Source organism: Aphelocoma coerulescens, chromosome 7 (assembly GCF_041296385.1).
Source record: "Aphelocoma coerulescens isolate FSJ_1873_10779 chromosome 7, UR_Acoe_1.0, whole genome shotgun sequence".
Taxonomy (NCBI): Eukaryota; Metazoa; Chordata; class Aves; order Passeriformes; family Corvidae; genus Aphelocoma; species Aphelocoma coerulescens.
Window position 1 is genome coordinate 1,660,426 of NC_091021.1, and position 18,690 is coordinate 1,679,115.

The 18,690-nt window shown below is 45.4% G+C and overlaps 1 protein-coding gene across 17 annotated transcripts in view; it reads left to right on the top strand.

Moving 5' to 3' along the window:
* Window positions 1-18,690, top strand: part of AGAP1 (ArfGAP with GTPase domain, ankyrin repeat and PH domain 1) — a 309,586-nt gene that overhangs the window by 138,860 nt on the left and 152,036 nt on the right. For 15 of the 17 annotated variants that reach the window (XM_069021702.1, XM_069021703.1, XM_069021705.1 and 12 more), the window contains 3 exons: window positions 599-726; window positions 7,328-7,483; window positions 12,351-12,443. In XM_069021702.1, coding sequence (XP_068877803.1) covers window positions 599-726; window positions 7,328-7,483; window positions 12,351-12,443 — 377 coding nt within the window. Of the gene's footprint in view, window positions 1-598; window positions 727-7,327; window positions 7,484-12,350; window positions 12,444-15,632; window positions 15,710-16,030; window positions 16,102-16,591; window positions 17,006-18,690 lie in introns of those variants that run through there. The other 2 variants (XM_069021713.1, XM_069021698.1) reach the window with 2 other exon arrangements.

Below are 18,690 nucleotides of genomic sequence, written 5' to 3' on the forward strand. Positions count from 1 at the left end.
TCATGATACAGCTTTTTTCCATAAATAATTTCTCTGGGATGTGGTGTGTGGCACCACCAATCCAGGTATTCATTCTATGTCGGGAACCCTTTATCAGTTCCAATATTCCAATTATCTTTGGTTTGGGTTCCAAAATGGATATCCCTGGTGCGATGGCTGGTAATTAAGGCCAGTCCATCTTATTCCTTGGCAGCAGAGACTGGGTGTCTTCTGCCTGCCAGGAGAACATCCCAAAGAAGAACGGAAAATGTTTCCTACCATGAGCTTTGTTAGTGTGGTGTTGTAAGCACAGAGGGGACTTGGTGCAGAATTCCTGCTATTGCTTTTTGTAACTTTTTCCCCGAGTCCTCTGGTGCTCACCTGGTGGAGTGAGAGTTCTGGAGTCACATCCTCCATGTGGAGAACCGAGCTGGAGTCTCACATGGAGCATCATGGAAAACCAGCATCATTTGTCTTCCGTGTAATACACTCAACTTTTGGAGCAGGCTTTGGTGGTGGAGCTCTCTGTTTGTGTCTTGTTCATTCTGTGTTTTCCTGCCATGCCCTGCTTTCCACATGTGCTCTGCCTTACCTGCCTGGATGTTTTGTTTCCCTTTAGTTGCCCAGAAGATCGTTTCCACCAAGAAGAAACAGCAGCTCTCAATTGGACCCTGCAAATCTCTGCCCAACTCTCCGAGCCACTCCTCCGTGTGTTCTGCCCAGGTTTCTGCAGTACATATCAGCCAGGTACAGATGAAATAAATGCTTGAAAGAGGAACTGATAAGCTGTTTTTCATCTGATGTATTTCATGCCATTTCAAGTGCTCTCTTTGCTGCTTGAGAGGTAGTTGCCATTTTCTTAATGCTGTCGGTGATCTGTCGTTTGAAGCAATATCTGAATTTTTGTTTTTCTAGATTGGCTTGACTTCATTTCAGGAAACAAAATAGTAAAGCAGAATAATTTGGCTTTAAAGCCTGCTTGGATTGATAAGCCTGCTTTGATCATTCTCACTGATACCCAGCAGCCTGCAGGTCTGAGTAGCCCAGTCATGAGAGTTGCAGGGTTTGCTGTGCTGTGGTTTAACATCCCCTTGCTGTGTTTCTGGTGGTTACTGTCCCTCAGCTGTGCTGAGCTGGTGTATCCCAGTGGTTAGAGTGCTGGAATTTTCACTTGATGGTATTTTTAGAAGCATATGGTGTCCATCAACTCAGGTTCAACCCACTACACATGATTAATACCAAAATTTTCTGACTAGCACAAGTTTTACCTGCGTGTGTTGCACGCTCCCCTGTGTCTCCCTTGCGATGCCCTTCCTCAGTGTCTTTGTTTTCTAGTGTCAAGTGATAATCTGTGGGCATACCCCCACTTGGGATGGATGTAAACTAAATGATACCAAATACCCACAGCCACTCTGGTGTGATTTTCACTCTAAACTCAATAATGTGCCAGTGTCTTCTGAGGTTATTTTGCAGTCTTGAGCCACCCACGCAAGGATCTGTTTTAACTCTGGACCTCTATCCCACACCGAGTGCCTGGTTTTTGGCAGAAAGGAGTAACTTCTACCACTGGGTTACAACCCTAGAGATGCAGGTGCCAGTTCAGTCTTAAAAGTTCTTTGCTGTGAGTTACTCTGCTTCAAGCTGAGTCCCAATACATCCTCAGACTGTGGCTGTGGTTTTTGCTGATGAGCCTAAAGAGAATGCTGGAGCTCAGACCCCCCTTTCTAAAGCAGGTGCTGAGTGAGGTGCATTGCTCTTCAGAAGAACCCTGGCACCTTCTGGTGAAGTACAAGTTCTCACATGGGAGAGGTTCTCCTCTTTCTTGCCATGTGACATTGGCCACTTTTCCTCAGCTGCTCTGTCTCTGACCAGTTCGTGCCCATTACACCTTGGAACTTGCCCTCTCTGAGGGCATTTCTTGTTAATGAAGCTTCTTTTGATGAAGGACAACAAATATCTGGGGGCTCACTGGTTTCCCACCCAAGCCTAGTTGGAAGGTCAACAGCAAACACCAAATTGTAGACCAGTACATCACCTATGTGGCAAACTTCTTGCCAGTGATAAGAACTGTTTGGGAAAATCAAGGCAGGGTAGCTTTTGTGATAAGGCTCCCTAGATTCTGTTTCAATAAAAGTGAAATAATGTTCTTTACTGCCTTTGCCAGGTGTCATAATTACCTAAAAGGGCAGTTGCATCACCAGGCAAAGATGTCTCTCTTCTGAGACTGATGTCATGCCTAAAAGTAGAGGCCAGAAATCTGTTTCATGTCGTATCTCCTTTGTGCTGCACTTGAAGGCAGTATGACCTTGTTTAAGGGAAGGAAGCTGAATCCTTATCCCAGACTTAAAAGAACTTTGTAACTGCAATTCCAAGTTTAAGATGATCTGGGGCAAGATTTGCCATCTCTGATCTTGGCTGGAAGACTGGCTGGTGTCTTGCCCTTTGGAACATCTCTCTTGGCGTAATGATGTTTCTCTGAAGATTTCCTCCATGAATTGAACCCGTTATCGGTGCAGTGCCCTGCCACTTGCATTCTCCACAGGAGCAGAGGCCTTCAGAGGCAGTGGTTACACACAGCACTTCAGATGAAGCTGGATATTGTTCCATCTCTGGTTGGATCATCCTGGGGATCGAACTCCTGCAAACTCTCCAGATGACTCTGCAGTCGAAAGCTTAGGCTTTAGAGAAAGGAAAAAAAGAAGTATCAAGTGTCACCTTACCCATCCTAGTCCTTAGCATACCTTAGGGGGAATTCTAAGGCTTAGCACCATCCAGGGCTTCTGTGGTTTCAGTTTGCCAGGTTGGACAGAGCTTGGAGCAGTCTGGTCTAGTGGAAGGTGCCCATGGCAGGGAGTTGGAATGAGATCAGCCTTAAGGTCTTTTCCAATCCAAACCATTTTGGGATTCTGTGAAAGACTGGTCTGTGTGTTTGGGTGCTTCTCTACCCTCATGTCCAGGAGTCTGAGGTGGTAAATGCCTCAGTAAGATTCTCTTCCAGAAAACGCTCTCAGGAGTATCTATAGTTACGTATTTCCAGAGAGCTGTTCCACACAATAAGAAAAGCTTCCTATTCCAAAGACAAAATCCACTTGTCTTTGTAGTAGATGCTGCTTAGTTTTCCTACTTAGTTTTTAATGTGTATGTCAGTCAAGGTGAGGGTTTTCCTTGAAAACCCTTGGTACCCAGAGTCAACAACCCTTGCAACTACTTCAGGTACCTCTGTTGGTGTTCAGGGCAGCACAGAAGGCATGGAAAGAATTTTATTCTCAAATCCAAGGATTATCATTCATGACCATGATGGACAGAACTGTTGTGTGCTCTGTCAACAGGAGGGATGGTGCAACATCACTTACATTCTGTCTGATGCATTCAGGTATTCCAGTCACAGCTCACTGGCTTTTTTGAACACTTCAAGAGGTAGACTGAGTTGTTTAGAGGAGAAGAAGTGTTGTTCAGTGGATTGAAGGCCTCTTATTGGCCACAGGGCATCTTGGAATAGTCTTTACCTTTTACAAGTACAAGAGCAGTCACTTCTGTATCTGTGTGCTCTGCATGTCTATCCCACCTTTCATTCCCCCCTTCCCCCATCCCTTGACAGTTTTCCTTGGCATGATATGCTTGTAGACCATGCTAAGTCTTATTTCAAAGTAGCGTGAGTTCCTTTTTCCCCTCACAAAACCCCATAGGCATTGCTTTTCCCTAAATCCATCCCTGTGCTAGAGGAGTTGCTTGTCCTTCACACCTGATATATCAGGAAGGCATTTTTAAGATACTATCTCAGAAGAATAGTGCCAATAAAAAGAGTTCCAAAGGGCTCTTTCCTCTGCCCAGCCCCTGAAAGTGGAGATCATCTGGTTCCAAAACCCACGAGGCTGCTCAGGTGGGCCCCACCTTTGGTCCTCAGTGCCTTCTGTGTGGGGGCTGCATTACCTACGGAGTGGTAACCTGCAGCTGGGCCTGGGTGTGAGTTTGCACTGTTGTAAAAACAGCTGGAAAAGCCCTTGGCACAACAGAACAGCTGTCATTGCTGTCTGTGTGGAAGACTCCAGGCCCCTCTCCAGACAAACTGATGATGTGGAAATTCCAGCCAGGAATCCCCAGCAGTATGAGCTTGCTGGTGAACTCCAGTTTTGAAGGTAAAGATGGAAAGAATTGTTTTACCAGTGACTGTAATTCCTTGCAATCTGTGTGTTTTCACACTAGCTGGCTTTCCTGGAATTCAGCTGTGAGAGGAGATTGAAATGGTGCCATGTTTCCATGTCTGCGTGGTCTACATGAATTCCACTGGGACAGAGGGACCTTAGACACCCTTTCAGTGAAGAAATTTTCCTTCATATCCAATCTAAACCTCCCCTGGCCCAGCCTGAGGCCGTTCCCTCTCCTCCTGTCCCTGTTCCCTGGGAGCAGAGCCCGATTTCCCCCCCGGCTGCCCCCTCCTGTCAGGGACTTGTGCAGAGCCACAAGGTCCCCCCTGAGCCTCCTTTGCTCCAGGCTGAGCCCCTTTCCCAGCTCCCTCAGCCGCTCCTGGGGCTCCAGCCCCTCCCCAGCTCCGTTCCCTGCCCTGGCCACGCTCCAGCCCCTCAGGGTCCATCCATGTGGACAGAATTGTGTTTCCTGGTCAGCAGTGTCATTCTCCGAGGAGATTTGCATTATTCTTTGGAAAGGTGTGGAGCTGAACACCCACTACGAAGCTGCAGCTCAGCTGTGGCTACCACACAAGCTCACTCCTTACTACTTGTTGCAAATCAGTAGTGATGCACTATTTATGTTTGCACAGTGCCTCCAAGCAGTTTTTACTACGACATGATTGTCTAAACACGTAAATTGAACTGCCAAAAGCAAAGGGCATTCGACTTAGTCATCCATTATTTAATTGTATGTGAGACCTGATTCTGGATAAGCACTAAATAGTAGGATACAATGATCTTATTTATCACTGGGGCTATTTGGGGTATGACAATCTATTGTGATATTTTGGACACTTGACTAGAGAAGAGACTACATTGCTTAACTAGCTGCTCCTTCTGCTTTTTGGGGATTTTCTAGAATGCCAGAACTAAAAGAGAAATGATACAACATTTGCCACATGTATCACAATCCTTTTGGATTTACAGGGTTGTTTCTAAGCAATCTAATATTTATCTAAAACAAGCATTGTAGATGCCTCCCTGTGAGGGTGGGCAGGCCCTGGCACAGGGTGCCTAGAGCAGCTGTGGCTGCCCCTGGATCCCTGCAAGTGTCCAAGGCCAGGCTGGACAGGGCTTGGAGCAGCCTGGGATAGTGGAAGGTGTCCCTGCTCATGGTAAGGAGTTGGAATTTGATGATCCTTGGGGTCTCTTCCAACCCAAACCAGTCTGTGATTCTATGAATATGGTTTCCAAGTGTTTCTCTGGTTGTGTTTTTCATTGTTCCAGCCAGTGGCTTATTTTGAAATCACCTCAGAGTTTTATTTACAAAGTTGGAAATCCACTGGGCTTGGTGTGTGAGAAGATAAATGTTGCCTGCAGGACTTTTTTTACAGAAACTCTCTGTGTGTCTTTGGAGAGCAGAATATCCAACAGGTTTGTGTTTTTCTTCAGGAGTTACTCACTCCTGGAAAATAAATCATTTAGAAATCCAGGAGACGGCTGCAAAAAGTGTAAAATGCTGCTATAAAATGATGAAGGATTTAAAAGGTAAAATTTTAGGGAATCCTTCATGTTCTCCATCTGGGAAGTAGGCTCTTAGGGTATAAATCTGTTCATTTCAGTTTAAAATAGGATTTCCATGCCACCCTTCTCATCTCCAACACATCCAGTGGTTTGGGAACAAGGTGCCACAGAGACAGGGAAAGCCCAGTGTGGTGTACTGAGGCCATTTCTTCCCAGGTTGTCCTGCTCTGCTCTCCAGTGTTACCATTCTCCCTTAGGACACTCAAAATGATCGTTTCAATTATGTTATTTCATCTCTTTTGTTTACATCTCCCAGTCCTGCTGCTGCTTCTTCTGGCACTTGAGAACATTGTAGGAAATCTCTCTCCAGCCCCTCTGTTGCTTTCCATGCCTTCACCTCTGCTCCCTGGTTCGGAAAAGCTGCAAGAATCAGAAGAGAACTTGGAACACCGAGAGACTTCAGCTGGGGGGTGTAAGGGATTGTCTCCTGCTTTTTCGTCCTGACTGGTTGCAGCTTGAGATCTTGATCCCCAAGGAGCGTGGGGGAAGTCCCATCGGGCATCTTTCTCCTCAGGAATTCTGGAAATGCCCTCTTATCACCTTTCCTCACTTCCTCTAGGAAACTCGACTGCTTTAAAGATGGACTTTTCCCCTTCTCTGTGCATCCCACATGGGGTTTTTGCCCCAAAAGCTACGTGTGAGTTGTTGCCCGGCTCCTTCATCCACTGCTGCTCCTCTGCTGAGTTTTCCATCTCCAACAGGCAGAATTTTCCCTGTTGTCCTTCCCCGGTCCCCCATCAGCACATAGAGCATCTCCTCCTTTAATGATGTTTTTAGTACTCATTTATGTCATGTGTAAGAAGTCCTTCTAAAGGAAAAATAAGACTTTTTTCTTAATCACCTTTTGGTCCTTTCCTTTGTGTCCAGTTTCCTCACCTTTCTGCTTTTAGGAATTTGTTCCTTCTGTTCATGTATTGTTCTATAGGCTCAATGCTTTAATTCTTTCAGGACTAGGATGTAACATCGCAGTTTTGGTTGCCTTGAGTAAATTGGCATATCTTACTTACAAGTTTTGTATCTTTGTACCAGTGGCTTCAGCAAATCCTGTGCAGGGCCAGGAGTTGGACTCGATTATCCTTGTGGGTCCCTTGCAGCTCAGGAGATTCTGTGATTCTTGGAAAATGTTGGGATTTATCCAACCCCACAGTAGCCATTTTACAATGCTGAATTATTTTCATTTTCTTGATCAGCTCTCAGTGATCTGGTGTCTCCAGACTAGGCGTAGCTCCAGCTCCATGGCACGGGTTATATTCTCTTAGGTTAGAATTTAGTTCAGTAGTTTTGAAGTAGAAATCCAGATTTGAAAGGTTTTCCCCAATGTTTTGCTTGTTCTTACACTAGAAAACAAATGAAACTGTCGCTATCCAGTTAAGGTTATGCTGCGTAGAATGAAAATGTGCCTGCTGTATGAACAGAGCTATCTAAGTGTTCAAAAAGTAATGGCAGGGGAGATGTTTAAAGGCTTGGAATAGAAATGTGTGGAAAAGTGGCAGTAGGACAGCCCTGCTGAGTCCCTGAGCCCTGGCTGCTCTTTTGCATAAATATGGAGTAAATCAGGAGTAAATAAGATACAGCTGTGGATTGTCATTTCTTGAAAGCAGTGTACCACTGTTTAAAACTCACTTTAATCCTTGCAGACCAGTAATGGAGGAGGGAGTTTAAGTGATTATTCCTCCTCTGTCCCATCAACTCCAAGCACCAGCCAGAAGGAGCTGCGGATTGATGTTCCTCCCACTGCCAACACACCAACTCCTGTCCGTAAACAGTCCAAGCGCCGATCCAACCTCTTCACGGTGAGTGAGCCAGGGGACCCTCTGCTGCTGTGGTGTGCGTGGTGCTGGGGGGTCAGCCTGAGCTTCAGCCCTCTGCAGCTGGGCTGCTCTGACCCACACAGGAGTGGTGGCACGGAGCTGTGGACTCGAAAACGAGAACATCTTGGAATTATCAGTGGGTGGTTCTGTTGGAGACTTAAACAGGAGCACTTTTCCTAGGAAGACAGGCTGAGAGACTTGAGGTTGTTCAGCCTGGAGATGAGAAGGCTCCAGGGAGACCTTAGAGCCCTTTTCAGTGCCTAAAGGGCCTCCAGGAGAGCTGGAGAGGGACTTGGGACAAGGGCCTGGAGTGATGGGACTTCCACTGACAGGGCAGGGTTAGATGGGATACCGGGAAGGAATTGTTCCCTGGGAGGGTGGGCAGGCTCTGGCACAGGGTGCCCAGAGCAGCTGTGGCTGCCCCTGGATCCCTGGAAGTGTCCCAGGCCAGGTTGGACAGGGCTTCGAGGAAGCTGGAATAGTGGAAGGTGTCCCTGCCCATGGCAGGGGGTGGAGTGGGATGAGCTTTAAGCTCCTTCCCAAACCCAGCTATTCTATAGCTACCCCATGCTACTTTCGTTACTATTTAGAATCACATCACTTTTTTCTTCTCCATGGTTAAAGATGATGGAGTTTAAAATAACTTTTTTTTCTTCCCAAACCACCTGGTTTTTGCTTCATTGAGGGGCCAAAAAGCCCCAAACCAACCAACCAACCAACCAAAAACAGCAAATAGAAGGCTGCTTGGTGCAATATGTCTCATCTTTGTTATGGAAAAGGAGTCTGGGGAATGCTAGTGAAGACTTGAGTGAAGATTGCCTTGGTTTATCCCTCTTGCTGAAAGCTCTGGGATGGTGTTGCAGGTGTAATTGTGGTTTGTAAGCAGGTTTTTGACAGTTCACACAGATCATAGCAAACTCAGAATCCCTGTGGGCTCTTGCATAACTCCCTTGGGGGTTGTAGCTACATGTTAGTGGTGTTGAGCCCACAGCTTCCCTGTCAGCATGGGAATGTATATATTTTATTCTAAAGGTGATGTCACGCTTGCTTGCCACATACAAACCCTATAAAACCATTTCCTCATGCTCTGAGGGAAATCTGAGCCCTCCACCTTCCACAAGTGGAAAGTTTTGTCACTGTTTTGGAGTGCTGAGTGTGACAGCACAGAGCCCCAGGGATCCTGTGTCCATCCCAACAGGGGTATTTTGATTAAACCCGGGTTTCCCACTCCTGCAAAGGAAAGGAAGTGACACATTTGTGTTTGGGTGCAAATGTGGAGGTGGAAAACAATAAAATGAGTGGCCTGGCAAGAAGCGTCCCCACTTTGACGCTGATATTAGATAACAGTTGTGCAGATTTCTTCCCAGTGGTGGGAACACTCTGGAGTTTGGTGGGAAAATTCCAGAGTTCCCAGCCCCACTAGATGTCAGTGTCAGCCCAGAAACAGCCAGCAATCAGAGCTCTGGAAGCAGAGCTGGGATGCCACTGCATCCCTGGAAACATCGCCGACCATCCACGTCCGGGCTGAAGGATGCGTGAGGTGCTGCAAGGGCTCTGTTGGGTGGTGTTGGCATTTGGGGAATTGGGGGTGTTTCAGTTTGGAGCAACTATAAACCTGAGAAAGGGAGGAGAGGAAAATAGGCCCATCTGCAGTCACAGAGAAGGTTTGAGAAGAATGTTAAGTCAGCTATAAACAAATAGACTCAAGCTCTGGTTTGGGATAATTAGTGAGAGCCATATTTACTAATATGTGAGGCTGTTGATACTTGTCTTAATGTCTGGTAGCTGGGAAAAATAATAATAATTTGGCTTTGCAGAATTAGTTGTGTCTTTTAAAGTGGGTGTAGTGAGATTGTTTAATGAGTTGCCCTGCAATCCATGTGCTGAAGTACTTAACACCTACTCTGCTGTAGCCCAGGTTTTGTGCCATATCAGCCAAATTAAATAGATGACCAGTATTTTCTGTGTAGCTACGAACAGAGTGTGTAATTTAAATATTTTACTGTTTAGCTCTGGGTTTCTTGCTGTGCTTCTCTTCCCAGTCATTTATGCATTTATCTCTTACAGAATCAGATATGTTTCTGTTTAATAATTGCAAGTTACGTCTCGTTATCTAGCACAGGTTATCTGTTTAGTGATCTTTAGGCCTTCTGTTGTTGGAAGAAAACCGGGCTAAGTAGAAAACATTTGATTCTTTACTTAATTAGAGCTTTCGAGTTGGAATAGGGTTGAGAATTTTAAACATGTTCATGTTTAGTGCATTAAATGCAGCATCTGATCTTTTTGACTTGGAGTATTAATGTTTGTTGTGACACTATCGTTGCAGCAGCTCATTTTCCAGTTAGGTGATAAAACAGATGAAATGTTAGTAGAAGGGTTAAAATCTTTTGTTTTGGGCAGTGTGATAACAGGGACCACCAAATAATAATGTATAGGGCAGGTGAGGATTTAAAATGCATATAAAATGTGAGGTCCACTGGGCAAGGAGCTGATTCTAACCATATCTGATCCCACACAGGGTGAGGGAATTTCTAGCATAGAAAGGCACATCTCCTTTCCCACATTTAGTAATTACCTGTCTTATATATTTACAGAGCTCCAAGAGAGTTTTTCAAACTTAAAATGAGCTCTCTCTGTCTCAGTATCTCCTGTTAGAGATGAGTACTTTTACTTTTGGGGTGCTCTGCAATGCAGGTATGGGTCTGGTTGTGCCCAAACTCAGATGTGACAGCTTGGGGCAAGTTTTACATGGATTAAGTCTGTGAGTGACTTCCAGTGCAAAGGGGAAATCACTCAAATTGTATTTGTGCAGGTGTTTTAAATAGTTCTGGATGGAACCATTGAATGTGTGGATGTGCCATCAGAAAAAGTCCTGTGAAGTGTTACTCTTCCACTGGTTTGGAGTGGGGGGTTTTTTTTCTGCTGTAGGGATGTAAGATACATTGTGTGTGTCCTAGGTACGAAAGCATAGAAGATCAGATCTCTGTTTCACTGCACAATTTATCTTTATAAATAGCAGAGCGTGCTAAGATTCTCCCCTGGAAAACGTTAGGGATTCTGTGATTACGAGCAGCTGGAAGGGAATTTGCCTACCAGAAATCCCTACATTTCTGTACTTTTGGCACTTAGCAATGTTTTGCACGTAGATATTTCCCTTCCACGTGCAGCGTGTGATTTCCAGCTGCGATTACTTTTAGGGAATGGTGATGATGTGAAACTAGAAATGAAAAGCAGCACGCAGATATTCAGCCTGCATTTCAGAGGCAGGGTCCTTTCTCTAAAAAAAGTCAGATAAAAAAGAAACATTCAAGTTGACAACTCCCCTCCCAAGGATTTGGGCACCTTCACTGAGTTTCTTTACAATGTCACTTACGGGCGCTTTGCGCCATTGAAGCTTTGTTTTGCCTTGTATTCTTGGGAAGTGGCACTTTCAGAGGCAGAAATCTGTCTTGAAGGACGAGGAACAATAGTTATCCTGCACACTGGATTTCATCCCTCCCACTTGTTTTGCTTGCTTTCATTTGTTCTTTGTTTAATTCCCCGGCACGTCATTCCATTGCCCCGAACCATAGTAACTGGTGATAGGAGCCCGTTCCCGGCGGAGCGGGGCCGGCAGCACGGGATCCCCGCTGGGTGAATGTGTTGCTTAGAATGCTGTTACTTGAAGTCTTCCTCGCTGGCTTCCCTCCCTCCCCTTCCCTCCTCTCATACCCGAGGGCAGCTGCTCCGGGGGTTTATTCTTCCTTCCGCCCCTTTGTGGAATGGGGGAAGCGGGCATTAGCGATCCACAGTCCTGACTGTCCTCCGGATTTCGGTGTTCCGAACGTCTCTTCCCGCTGGAAACGCGGAGCGGGCTCTGACGTCGCCCCGGGTTTCGTTAGCTCCCCATCGTGGTGCCGGACACCACAAATGGGCTCCTTTCATACATCAGCGCCGAGTTGAAAAGCACGTGAAAATGTTTTCCCATTTCCCATATTGTGTGAGTAATGTTCCCATTGGAAAGTAATGGAGTGAAGTTGTCACTTGTCAGTGCAGTTATTAAGGAGGATGACTCTCAGGTCTTCTTTTTGTAATAAAATAAATCTGTCAAAACCATTGCGCTCGTGCGTTCTGTCGCAGGAAAGGGCTGCGGCCTGAATAACTTCTTCCAATTCCCATATAACTTGCTAAAGTCAAGAAGTGAGCGCTGTGACCTTACTCCTGCAGCAGTTCCAGCCTTAGAGAAAGCCAGGATAAAGCAATTCAGGCTTTAGACATCGGTTAAATTCTCCTCATGCTAATTTTTCCACATTGTGTTGAGATAACTTTTTCCAGCATCAGTCACCAGCTATTCTTGCAGTTCCAACTTTCTAACCATCCCGAAGCAGAAAAAAATAATAAGTTAAAGTCCATCTGGTCAAAACCAGCATTATAAAATCGTATTTCTAAATAGTTGCTGACGTTTCTAAGAACCACACAGGTGTGAATTAAATGTATGCATGGGTATATTAAACTTTTTAATGAGGAGATGGCACCTTCATTCCGCTTTGGAGCTACTGTTGGAAACTTCAGAAACGTGTCCTCTGATGTTCTGGATCTTCAGACTCTGTAGCTGTAACTCTTTAAACCCAAATGCATTTCAAACTAGTGGATGGTTTAAATTGATGGGTGGTGGATGGGAAATTTATTCGGATTTTAGGATGGTTGCATACTTGTGTAGATCCAACCCGCAGCTTTTGAGCCTAGATTTACCTGCCAAATTATTTTTTAATTGCCTACCCCCTCCCCCCCCCCCCCAAAAAAAAAGGGCAACTAAAAGCATCCTCCGTGTGCATTTAATGGAGCACAAACTTTTCTTTTCGCTCTGCAGTCTCGGAAAGGGAGCGACCCAGACAAAGAGAAGAAGGTCCTGGAGAGCAGAACAGACAGCATTGGAAGCGGCCGAGCAATCCCAATTAAACAGGTAATGCTGAAATAGTTGCATTTTTTTTCCTCCCCTGCTTTCCATAGTTGGGAGACACACCTCGGGTCCGCGGCACTGCGGTGGCGGGGCCGAGCGCCGAGCGGCGTTTGATGTGCGCCGGTGATGAATGTGGAAGTCACTCACTTGACATCAATTAGGAGAGGTTCCTATGTGTATTAAAATAGGATCATTAGAATAAGAAGAGGGAAAATGTGACAACAGGCCTAATGAAGTGCAGTCTGCCGGCCTGCATATGGAGCGGGTTTCTAGGCTGTGCTGGCTTCAAAGCTGCCTTTGTAGAGGGGGCTTTGATTGGGCCGAGTGCTGCCAGGCGCAGGGTAAATCAGATCGCTCGACAAGAGCCCCTTGTGATCGCAGGAATAGCCTGATGTGGCCCTAATTTGCTACCACAGACGGACATCTGAACACAGTTTCAGGCTGCTCCGTAACAACGAGGCAATTAGTTGTGATAATCATGGCCGGTGTGTCAGCTGCGCGCTCTTGTTTGTAATTTGCTAATGAAGGAATTGTAACTTTGATTAGGTTCAGTTTCATTTAGACCTTATTATATAAGAGAACGTTTACAGCTGTAATGTGTGGCCTTAATTAAACTTTCTCATTACACAACAGGACTTGAAGCCGAGGATTTGTTTTGGTCTGTTTTACTGGCCTAGATGCGCTTTCATTAGCCTGGAAACTCGATGCTAAATTGTAGCTGGGAACACTCCTCTGCAAGGCAAAAGCAAGTGCCAGTGTTGGATGGAAAGTATTTGGGGAATGAGATGATTGACTTTCTCAAATGAAATGGCACTGACTCCATGTGGTTGAGATCTCCACGTTCCCATGGAATGCTTCTCACACAGTTTCTGTACTAGTGTTTGCACGTGTTTACTCATGTGTGAGTCGCCTTGCTAGAGATAAGCTCCCATTCTTTTCTGCTTATTTTCTTCCCACACATTTCTTTCCAGTTGTTTTGGTACCTTTCCTGCCCTCCAGAGGCTTACTTGCCTCTCCTAATCTTCCCTCAGTCCATGCCTTACCTTGCCAGGTAGCCCTGGATGTCCCATGTGGAGCTGGGTTTACATATTTTGGGGTGTTTTGTGTTTTTTCCTCTATTTCTGGATGTGAGGAGGAGCTGATTTTGTACCCTTAACTATCAGCTGTGATTTTTCTTCTTAAAGTCATTCTAAAAGACCTTTTGGGACCATCAAGCAGCAAAAATGCTGTCGTGTGTGAATCTCTAGTAGGCAAATTTTAATCAAGCACACTGCAATCCAGAAGAGCAGTTTGAAAGCACAGGAGCTCAGTATTTGGCTCTGCATTCAGGGGAGGAGATTCCAGGCATTTGAAGCAAGCTACAATTTTATTTTCCTCCAGCTTTTGTATGGTACAGGATGGGTTAGACCGGCTGCAATCCTTCTGGGTAATGCTAATTAAACAAAAGTGCAGCTGAGAATGTAAAACTGAGGAGTGGATGTGCCAATATTTATTCCAGGCATACGTACTGTTCTTTCCTAAAATGCTGTGGTACGGAATTAATTTGATTAAAAATGCGCTCGTAGGGAGAGTATTGTAAGATAAATATCGTAAGTGTGATTGTGCCACAACGTGTTGTACCAAAATATCCCCTACAATAGCTGGAATTTTTGGGTGGAAGAATTCTCCTTGCAACCCTGCTCGTGTACCAAATGTGAGCAATCTTTTGGGAACGTGTCCTTCTTGTTACTAATCCCAATTATGGTAATTTCATTTTGTCACGTACAAGCCATTACCTACAAATCCTTGATGTGTGTCCTCAGCAGATCCAACCTGTTCATTGGGGTTTGGGGATGGGAGGTTGGGAGGTGTGCAGTGCTGTAGGGTGGCTGCTCCCAGTGGGATTTCACATCACACTGAGATGTCAAGAGGAGGGATTTTGGAGGTCTGGTCAGTAGAGGTGGCTCCAGGATCAGCTGTTGATACAGCCACATTCTCAGGGGGCTCGACAGGTGCCTTGGACCTGTCTCTGAGGCAGCAGAAATTCCTGCTAGGAAAATTGATGTCTTATTTCATACCTTAATTGGGAGTAAGACAGAGGGATGTGAAAGGGAACTTCTCAACCTAAAAGTCTTAGTGCTGCTGTTCTTCTTAAGATGAGAAGCCTCTTCCATCACGATGTTTTCTGTGGCAAATGGAATCAGAGAGTCAGGTTGGAAAAGCCCTCTGAGATCACCAAGTCCAATGTTTAAACAAGCACTGTCAAGGCCACCACTAACCCATATCCCCAGGTGCCACATCCTCATGGATTTTAAATCCCTCCAGGGATGGAGACTCCACCACTGCCCTGGGCAGCTGTGCCAGGGACTGACCACCTTTTCAGTGAAGAAATTTTTTCTGATATCCAGCCTGAACCTTCCCTGGTGCAACTTGAGCCTTGTTTCTTCTTGTTTTGTCTCTTATTGCTTGGGATGCTTGGGAATAGAAAGAGAAATCTGGTTTCAGGCTGGAGCATTCCCAGGATTGCTGTGGGAGAATAAAGCTAAACAACAACGACAACAACAAGAGCTCCACCAAAAAAAACCCCAAACAAGCAAGAAAATCAAACCCAACAACGCCCCACAAACAAATGATAAAACTTCCAGCCAAAACAAGTTCTTTGGAGGCTGGAAATGTTGTGGTTTTGAGGAAAAATGGAATCTCTCCCAGCACTATGAAAGAGTTGCTGATCATTCTGGATCCAGGTACGGACCTGCACAGCTGCCAGTGGGTTTTAATCAAAAGAAGCCAGGAGTTGAAACCTGCTCCTGCATTCCTGGTCTTGGTCCCTGAATCCCTGTGAGTTTAAAGGAAATCCCTGGGAGTTTGGGAGAGTTTGGATGGAGCCCTGAGCAACCTGGTCTTGGGGAAGGTGTCCCTGCCCATGGCAGGGTGCTGGATTGAGATGGAATATAAGGTCCCTTCCAACCCAAACCATTCCAGGATTCCATGGAAGAGGTAAAATTATGAGTAGCCTCTTTCCTTCCAAGGAAACACCTCATTCCTTCAGGGCTTTATCCTTAACTCAGAGCAGCCTGGTCAAAAAGAGTTAATGTTCATATTCTCTGTGTCCTTTCTACATGGTAAAGCTGATTTTTCACTGCAGTGCTAAATGTGATTTTATTGGGCTAAGCCATATAAAGCTGTCCTGACAACCCTTCCTGCTCCCAGCAGAAACCCCAAATGCAGGCAATGAAAAGCAGGCTTGTTTTTAAAGGGTGGCTGCTCACTCCTGCCAAAATACTCTTAAGGTGAGTGAAATTTTGGGAAGGCCCATTTCCTGGGGAGGTACCAATACCTTGTGCATGCACAGCCATATCAGCATGCCTTAAATCCCAGACTTTTAGCACCTGCTGAGAACTGGGAATGGCAGAATTTTTAAAAAAGGATACAAAATTTCACTTGTGTGCTATTTAAATATCTTGTGCAACTCAAATGGAGTCCGAAAAAGTCTTGAACAATATTGGCTCCAAGTTAAAATCCGTAGAAAGTTCTGGACTTCTGGGAAAGAGGTGCTTAAACTAAGAATATTTAAGCTATTTTCTGTAGCACTGCTAATAATACTCTTACAGCAAGTGGCTTCCTCTGGTTGGAGAATCCTCCCTTCAAACCCATTTATTCTGGAAAAGAAGACTTGTTCCTGGTAAGCCTGAGTGAATATTTTGAAGCACACGTTGGGCTGTACAGTTTTGGGGACTTGGCTTTCTAGGATGGGAGGTTTCGTAGCGTTTTGGGAAAATTACTTCGGTTTTCGTGGGTTTGGGAAATCTTTATCAGTAGGGCATATTCAAATTTGAAAAAAAAACTGCACACAACAAGAAAAATAAAAGCAAGAAGCTCAGCTCAGCGGTGAGGGGGCTTGTCATGTATTAATTTTTCATTGCTGTGGAGAATTGTACATACATAATCACTTGATTGCAGTGGGAGTTAGCGAGCTCCTATGGTGTCATTTGCATAAATCTTGTTAAGTCAATGGCAGTTAATGAAGTACAAATGAGCCTGGAGAAGGTGACATGCAAATCGTGGGTGGCAGATGGGAGGTCTGTTTTTGGGATGGCAGCTGTGTGCTCTTTCTTTTTTTTTTTTTATTTTTACTATTTTTTTTCCTCTGTCCTGCCCCCATCCCCCCCCAGCCTGGAGTATAAATAAATACGTAAGGGCTGGCCTTGACTTTCTGCTCCCAGCCCTTCTTTTCTTTGCCCTTTGCACTTAATCACAGATGCTCACATCATTATAGACTCCAGCTATATAACCTTGACTGTTCTTTTACCAAAAACTGGCCAAAACTGATGTTGGACAGGTTGTCTCCACCCTTGGCTTACCCTGGGAGGTGCTGCACCTCTCCTGCTGCCCAAATTCCTGCATCACTCGGGGATGACAAACTTGAAGCCTGGATTGGAAATAAATGTTCTAATGGTTAATGCTGTATTGATGACACAGTGAAAAATTTGCCATCCATGACTTGGAAAGGTGAACTTCAGAATCCATTCCCTTCCCACAGTTTGCAAATGGCTGGATTAATGGAGAAAGTGGAATATCTTATTCAGGCTTTACTTTTAGGTGATATTTCAAATGACCTTCTTTGCCTGCCAGCTTGGCACATTTAAGTACATTAAAGTAATCTTAATGAAATTAGGTATTTTGTCTTTTTTCTTTTCCCTTTACTCTGACCTAAAAATGGCAAATATTTTTTATGTCGAGGCAGTGGGGTGGCATCACTGATCTGCTGTTCATGAAGAAGGGTTTGGCTCCTGGATGCACAAGTTGCAGTTTTTCCTTAAGATGGGTATAAACTAAACTGGCACTTCCCAATGTACATCTGAATTTTATAAAAAATCATTAAACTCAGCAGAGGTAACTTTGAAGAGGCTCTCATCAAATGTCTAACTTGGATTAAAAAACCTGTCACCACTTCTCAGCTCCCCACAGGTGTAGGTCAGTCTTGCCTCTGCTTCACTAGAGATTTCCTACTCCCTAAACTTGGTTTTGTTCATTTCTAACCCTAGTTGGGACGTTTAAGCACCAGTTACACAGTTACAGTTCTTGCATGGAATAACACACAACGCTGGTACCTTGGTGCTTCCATTGGAGCTGTGAGATCATCCTGCTTGAAATGTGTTTTCCCTTAAAATACCCGTAGCTGTCTGTCCAGCTGCTGGAGCATTTCAGCAGGCACGGCAGTGTCATGGCAATAGGTTTGGAAAAGGGATCATCTGCCATGTCTGGTCAGTCAAAGTGATGTCCTTAGTCATCCTCACTCCCACAAGAGCACTGCAGTGCTCCGGGCAAGTGTCACATCCGAGACTCGCCGTCCTCACAAACAGTAAATGCTCTTTGCAGCAGCTTTCCTGGCTGCAGATGTTTACTTGGAGTCTACCAGAAGAGAGAACAAATAAGCAGTGATCTTAGCAGCTCTTCCTGCTTAATTCATTGGACTTGACAGGGTGAAAAAAACAATCTAGAGGAGCACGACAGACAGATGATGCTACAGCCAGGAGTGCCCGGGCTTATCTGATGGCTTCTCTCTTCTGCCTGAGTTCAACATCAGGTTGTGTTTTGAAATGAAAGTGGCTAATGCAGGTAGGGGCCAAAAGCAGTTCAGAAGGATGGCAGCAAACATGTGGAGGGTGCACAGAACCCGGGATTTACTTCCCTTCCTTACAGCTGTGTGTTTCTGCACTGAAGCCCCTGTTTCACCAACACACAGACCCAGCCCACTGTGCTGCTGCTTCTGCTCCTAAACAGAGAATCCCAGAGTGGTTTGGGTTGGGAAGGACCTTAAAGTTCATCTTGTTCCAGCCCCTGCCATGGGCAGGGACACCTTCCACTGTCCCAGGCTGCTCCAAGCCCCATCCAAGCCTTGGACACTTCCAGGGATGGGGAAGCTTCTCTGGGCACCCTGTGCCAGGGCCTGCCCACCCTCACAGGGAGGAATTTCTTCTCCTTATCCCATCCAACCCTGCCCTCTTTGAAGCCATATCCCCTTGTCCTGACACTCCAGGCTCTTGTGAAAAGTCTCTCTCCTTCTTCCTCTTAGGCTCCCCTCAGGTCCTGGAAGGAGCATTGACCAAAACTCCCTCTGCTTTGTATTTTTCCTTACCGATGCTCAGGTAGGTTTGTAGACTGTTGTTTGCAAGGCAGCGCTGGGTGTCTCCAAGGAGCAGCTTTCCCAAAGTCAGGACTGACGTGATTTACAAGGAACTGGCAGATGACATGGTTTGATTTATTTATC